This window comes from Notolepis coatsorum, assembly GCF_963971535.1.
Source record: "Notolepis coatsorum genome assembly, contig: SCAFFOLD_3020, whole genome shotgun sequence".
In the NCBI taxonomy this organism is placed as follows: domain Eukaryota; kingdom Metazoa; phylum Chordata; class Actinopteri; order Aulopiformes; family Paralepididae; genus Notolepis; species Notolepis coatsorum.
This window is the reverse complement of record NW_028171238.1, coordinates 12,460-19,196: the sequence shown is the minus strand read 5'-3', so window position 1 is coordinate 19,196 and position 6,737 is coordinate 12,460. Positions and strand designations below refer to the sequence as shown.

At 41.2% G+C, this 6,737-nt stretch overlaps 1 protein-coding gene across 1 annotated transcript; it reads right to left on the bottom strand.

Moving 5' to 3' along the window:
- Positions 1-562: 562 nt before the first annotated feature.
- LOC311248303 (dedicator of cytokinesis protein 8-like) lies at positions 563-3,005 on the bottom strand (the record flags this gene model as incomplete). Its single annotated transcript, XM_084339209.1, has 2 exons — positions 563-663; positions 2,847-3,005. Coding segments are annotated over 2 exons (260 nt in total), but the record flags the coding sequence as incomplete, so codon positions are not given.
- Between the last annotated feature and the right edge of the window lie 3,732 nt (positions 3,006-6,737).

Here is a 6,737-nt window from a genome sequence, read left to right as displayed (position 1 = left end):
GAACAGGTTTCAGTCCATCTGACTGCCTTTCCTTTCTGTCTCAGCAGTGATTCTGAAGGAACACACAAATCACACACCAGACACTAGGGGTGTAACGGTACACAAAAACCACGGTTCGGTACGTACCTCGGTTTTGAAGTCACGGTTCGGTACGGGTTTTCGGTACAGTAGGGGAAAGTTTGGCTTTCCATGTTCCACTCAGGGGTGATGTAGTGTGCAGTAACTAATTGTACTTGTAGGGCTGTCAAGGAATATTCTATATTGAAATTAATAATCGAGTTTTGAATTCAATTCTGCATGCAAAAAAAAATTCTGCGCGTACGGTCGTTAGTGGTTAACATACCGTTGTATTCGTTCGGTACACAGCCGTACTGAACCTTAGGTCCAGTACTGAAACGGTTCAGTACGGATACGTGTACCTTTACACCCCTACCAGACAGACAGACAGACAGACAGACAGACAGACAGACAGACAGACAGGCAGACAGACAGACAGACAGACAGACAGACAGACAGACAGACAGACAGACAGACAGACAGACTGACTGACTGACTGACTAACCTGTACATGAGATCCATCAGCATCTCTGGGTCTTCCTGGAACTCCCTCATCTTGACGGTATCTGACAGAATACTGTTGAGGTTTCGCAGGAGTTCTTCCACCTAAATAACCACAACAGCAGCTGTAGGCTCTAGATGTGTAGCTATACATCTCTAGAAGTATATGTGTAAGTACAGTATACAGTGTATGTATGTATGTATGTATGTATGTATGCATGTGTAAGTATATGTGTGTGTGCGTAAGTATATATATGTGTGTGTGTGTATATATAATATATATATATATATATTAGGGCTGTCAAAGTTAATGCTTTAACTTTGGAGATTCATTTAAATTATTTAAAGCATTAAAATAAATGTATCTAGATTAATCTAGAGTGAAAAATCTTCAACGTTCTGAACTTTCAGCAGTATAGTTGCTTGTTCTTTTTTTGCATCGACTCATGCACTTTTTTTTTGATCACTTTTTCTCCCATTTTCTATTTTTCTCCCATCCCAATTTCGTATCGTCCAATTCAACCCTCCCCTATCTCGAACGCTGTTTCATGCCTCCCACAAGCCAGCTGTAATGTAGACGAAGCCATACTGTACATTGCACGAGTCCCCTCCGGTACTCGAGGTAGCAGCCGTCGCATCTTTTCACCTGCGCAGCGCGATCTTTCAGCGTCAGGGGTCTGCGCTTTGGAGGGACGCCGCCCCCGTCGCTTCCTGATTCTACTGCGCAGGCGCACCAACCGACCTGTAGGAGTCGCTGTCCACAACGTCCGATCCCCATCCATCTGCTTCCCACCCCCTAATACTGCCAATTGTATTAGTACGGACGACCAGCCAAACTGAAAACAATGTGGAGAGCTGGGCTCGAACCCAGCGTCTCCAGCATTGGTGGTGAGTGCCTTGCCCACTGCACCACCTAGCCGCCCTGACTCATGCACTTTTTTGAAAATCATCTGACATGAAGATGGAACACATTTTTGTTGTTAATATGATTTATATTACTGGTAGTTCATACAAGACATTATCGTCCTCTAAGCCAATCTGCACTTTAACATAGGCCTGGGTTGTTTTTATTTCTGTTAGCGCCGTGGATATAAGAAAGAGGAAAGAGTTTTCTGTATTCAAAGAAAGCTATTAAAATAGTCTTTGAATCTAAATATACTTTCTTTGTGTTGATTTTACATTAATTCCATGATTTTACTCAAGTAAATATCTGTTACATTGACAGCACTACTATATATATATATATCTTTATCTCATTGTATGAAGTATAAGGACAATAAAGACTATATTCTATTTTATTCTTCTACTAAAATATATAGAATATCTCTATTGGCTGCAAGGTTCTAAGTAGCTTGTAGTTAAGCTTTTATAACAGCTATTTTCACAAGTCTGACATATTATGTTAATGTTATTCAAGTGAAGGAGTGGCTGGGCGGGTCGTACTTTCTAGACCATCTTTGAGAGCCGCTATCGCCGCTATCTCTAAATTAAGAGGTTTTACATAGATATAGTATCTACAGATATGTAAAAGGTTTATTTTAGGGCTGTCAGTTTATTGCGTTAATTAGATTAATTAATTACACAGCGAATTATCGCGTTATGAAAATTAACTCAAAATTAATATAAAACAAAAAAGATTAATAATTTTTTTTTATCTCATTCATTCCATAAGAACGTAGAATAAACATTTACAGACTTTTTTTTAATATGGCCCATTTGCATGTTCTTGGTATCTGATTTTAGGGACATCTATGGATCTCAGGGAATGTATTCCCAGTGTCAGAAATACTGTGTTTGTTACTAGGCTTGAGTAAATTGTAATGAACCAAATGAGAATATTAATTACATTTTTTTTTATCTTTGACTGTGAATAACACCATGCTAAAATTGACCAGACCTGAAAAATCTAAGCAAATTAATAAATGGAAGATGATTAAACAGAAGGTTTTGTAGATACAGTACTGAATTCTGCCATCCGGACACATGTAATTTGAAATATGATTATAGAATATAGTGGCATAAAATGGTTATGCGATTAAAATGCGATTAATTAGATTAATTCATTACAAATCCTGTAATTAATTGGATAAAAAAATGTAATCGCCTGACAGCAGTTTATTTATGTGCAGGTGTGTACAGACAGGTGGGTAGAGATACATTTTACACTAGCTAGCTAGATGTCCTCAGTGTATATAGACAGTAATACACTAGCCAGCTATGGAGACATGTGGTCACAATCGCTGGTCGCAGTCACATGTGTGTGTGTGTGGGGGGGGGGGGGGGGGTACCTGCGAGGGCAGCTGGGTGCCCTTCATCTCCAGGTCTTCCTCTGCGTAGGCCAGGATGGTGCGTAGCGAGCGACGCAGATATTCCTCCTGGAAGTCGGAGGACTTTCCCACCAGAGAGGCCAGAGACATGGTCACCTGCATCTTTACCCGAGAGAAGTTCTGACCAAGACAAGAGTAACACAGAGAGGTTGTGAACAGAGAAGTTCTGACCAAGACAAGAGGAACACAGAGAGGTTGTGAACAGAGAAGTTCTGACCAAGACAAGAGGAACACAGAGAAGTTATGAACAGAGAAGTTCTGACCAAGACAAGAGGAACACAGAGAAGTTATGAACAGAGAAGTTCTGACCAAGACAAGAGGAACACAGAGAGGTTGTGAACAGAGAAGTTCTGACTAACACAGAGACAGAACACAGATATGTTGACTAAAACAGAGAAGTTCTGACCAAGACAGAGGAACACAGAGAGGTTGTGAACAGAGAAGTTCTGACTAAAACAGAGACGTTCTGACTAAAACAGAGACGTTCTGACTAAAACAGAGACGTTCTGACTAAAACAGAGACGTTCTGACAAACAGAGAAGTTCTGACTAAAACAGAGAAGTTCTGGTTCTGACTAAAACAGAGAAGTTCTGACTAAAACAGAGAAGTTCTGGTTCTGACTAAAACAGAGACGTTCTGACTAAAACAGAGAAGTTCTGACTAAAACAGAGACGTTCTGAGAAGTTCTGACTAAAACAGAGAAGTTCTGACTAAAACAGACAAGTGACTAAAACCGAGAAGTTCTGACTAAAACAGAGAAGTTCTGACTAAAACAGAGAAGTTCTGACTAAAACAAAGACGACAGATATTAGCCGGAGGGAGAAGATGTGAAGAGGGAAACACCATCCTTCTGTGGCAGAAGAAACAATTGCTTGCATTTAACCTTCTGTAGTGTAGTAGTGAAAAGGTTAACCTTCTGTAGTGTGGTAGTGAAAAGGTTAACCTTCTGTAGTGTAGTAGTGAAAAGGTTAACCTTCTGTAGTGTAGTAGTGAAAGATTAACCTTCTGTAGTGTGGTAGTGAAAGGTTAACCTTCTGTAGTGTGGTAGTGAAAAGGTTAACCTTCTGTAGTGTGGTAGTGAAAAGGTTAACCTTCTGTAGTGTAGTAGTGAAAAGGTTAACCTTCTGTAGTGTGGTAGTGAAAGGTTAACCGTCTGTAGTGTGGTAGTGAAAAGGTTAACCTTCTGTAGTGTAGTAGTGAAAGATTAACCTTCTGTAGTGTGGTAGTGAAAGGTTAACCTTCTGTAGTGTGGTAGTGAAAAGGTTAACCTTCTGTAGTGTGGTAGTGAAAAGGTTAACCTTCTGTAGTGTAGTAGTGAAAAGGTTAACCTTCTGTAGTGTGGTAGTGAAAGGTTAACCGTCTGTAGTGTGGTAGTGAAAAAGTTAACCTTCTGTAGTGTGGTAGTGAAAGGTTAACCTTCTGTAGTGTGGTAGTGGATGGGTTAACCTTCTGTAGTGTGGCAGTGAAAGGGTTAACCTTCTGTAGTGTGATAGTGAAAGGGTTAATCTTCTGTAGTGTAGTAGTGAAAGGGTTAATCTTCTGTAGTGTAGTAGTGAAAGGGTTAACCTTCTGTAGTGTGGTAGTGAAAGGGTTAACCTTCTGTAGTGTGGTAGTGAAAGGGTTAACCATCTGTAGTCTGGTAGTGAAAGGGTTAACCTTCTGTAGTGTGGTAGTGAAAGGGTTAACCATCTGTAGTGTGGTAGTGAAAGGGTTAACCTTCTGTAGTGTGGTAGTGAAAGGGTTAACCATCTGTAGTGTGGTAGTGAAAGGGTTAACCTTATGTAGTGTGGTAGTGAAAGGGTTAACCATCTGTAGTGTGGTAGTGAAAGGGTTAACCTTCTGTAGTGTGGTAGTGAAAGGGTTAACCTTCTGTAGTGTGGTAGTGAAAGGGTTAACCATCTGTAGTGTGGTAGTGAAAGGGTTAACCTTCTGTAGTGTGGTAGTGAAAGGTTAACCTTCTGTAGTGTGGTAGTGAAATGGTTAACCATCTGTAGTGTGGTAGTGAAAGGGTTAACCTTCTGTAGTGTGGTCAGTGAAAGGGTTAACCTTCTGTAGTTGTGGTCAGTGAAAGGGTTAACCGTCTGTAGTGTGGTAGTGAAAGGGTTAACCTTCTGTAGTGTGGTAGTGAAAGGGTTAACCTTCTGTAGTGTGGTAGTGAAAGGGTTAACCTTCTGTAGTGTGGTAGTGAAAGGGTTAACCATCTGTAGTGTGGTAGTGAAAGGGTTAACCTTCTGTAGTGTGGTAGTGAACGGTTAACCTTCTGTAGTGTGGTAGTGAAAGGGTTAACCATCTGTAGTGTGGTAGTGAAAGGGTTAACCTTCTGTAGTGTGGTCAGTGAAAGGGTTAACCTTCTGTAGTTGTGGTCAGTGAAAGGGTTAACCGTCTGTAGTGTGGTAGTGAAAGGGTTAACCTTCTGTAGTGTGGTAGTGAAAGGGTTAACCATCTGTAGTGTGGTAGTGAAAGGGTTAACCTTCTGTAGTGTGGTAGTGAAAGGGTTCACCTTCTGTAGTGTGGTAGTGAAAGGGTTATACGTGACAAATAAAACTTGAAACTTGAACGGATGAACCGACGGTGAGAAAGTGTTGTTCATCCCGTCGTTTCCCAAAACAGACGGTGGTTATTCTCCTCGAGGGCTAAAGTATAGATTCTTTACGAGAGGGGAAGAGAAACCACCGTCTCTCTGGATAACTCTCCAACACATTACCCGGCGGATATCAGAGAAGGAGAGAATGGCGCTCGTTTATCAAGCGATGTAGTACAATACAACTTTATTATTCACAAGAGACAGGGAATTGTCTTGCGGCGAACTTAGAAGATTGGAACGGGTTTTTAGAATTTTTTTAATATGCAATAAAACACATTGTAGTTAAACAGTGCTGAGTCTCGCGGAACGACTCCGAGACGTTTATTAAAACATGTTCTGATCCCGCGGTCGTCCTCTCGGCGTCTGCACATTGATTTACACACCGGGGTATTGATGAACGAGGCGGCGGAGAGGGAGAGAGAGAGAGGGAGAGAGAGAGAGGGGAGGGAGACAGAGAGAGCAGAGAGAGGGGAGAGAGAGGGAGGGTGAGAGAGAGAGAGGAGAGGGAGGGAGGGAGGGAGAGAGAGAGGAGAGAGAGAGAGAGAGAGAGAGAGAGAGGGAGAGGGAGAGGGAGAGGGAGAGGGAGAGGGAGAGGGAGAGAGAGAGAGAGAGAGAGAGAGAGACCGCCGGGCTACAGCTGATGATCGATTGATGGAAAACTGAAGCTCAGATTTAAACATCTGCCTTTGGGTCGTTATCATTATCATTATTATTATTATTTTGTTGTTGCCATTTTTTGGCAGAACTCCTGGTGACTGAAACCGTGGGAGTGGCAAGCTGCACCTTCTGCGTGGTGATGTGAAAGGTAGAGACTAGGGATGGGATCGAATTTTCTATAGTCGATGCCAGTCTCCACATTCAATTTTCATGTCAGAAAATCAAAAAATATATATACATTTTTTTTTATTTTTTTTTTATAAAATACTTTTATTCTTTTAATTGAAGCAAACCATTCTTATTTAATTCCTTTTTATATTTATAGGAAGCCTAATTTTCATAGCCTAATTGATCTAAAAGATGCACATGCTACTGTTTCTGTTTGTATATTAAAACCGGTTGATAGGCGAATGCAATGCTGTTATTAGTATAGGCTACGATGGTGAATGGTGTCATTTAGATTTAGTCGGTCAGCTGAGCCGATCAACGTTCTTTTTTTTTATCCACTTTTTCTCGCATTTTCTATTTTTCTCCCATCCCAATTTCGTATCGTCCAATTCAACCCTCCCCTGTCTTTGAACGCTGTTTCTTGCCTTCCACAAGCCGGCTGC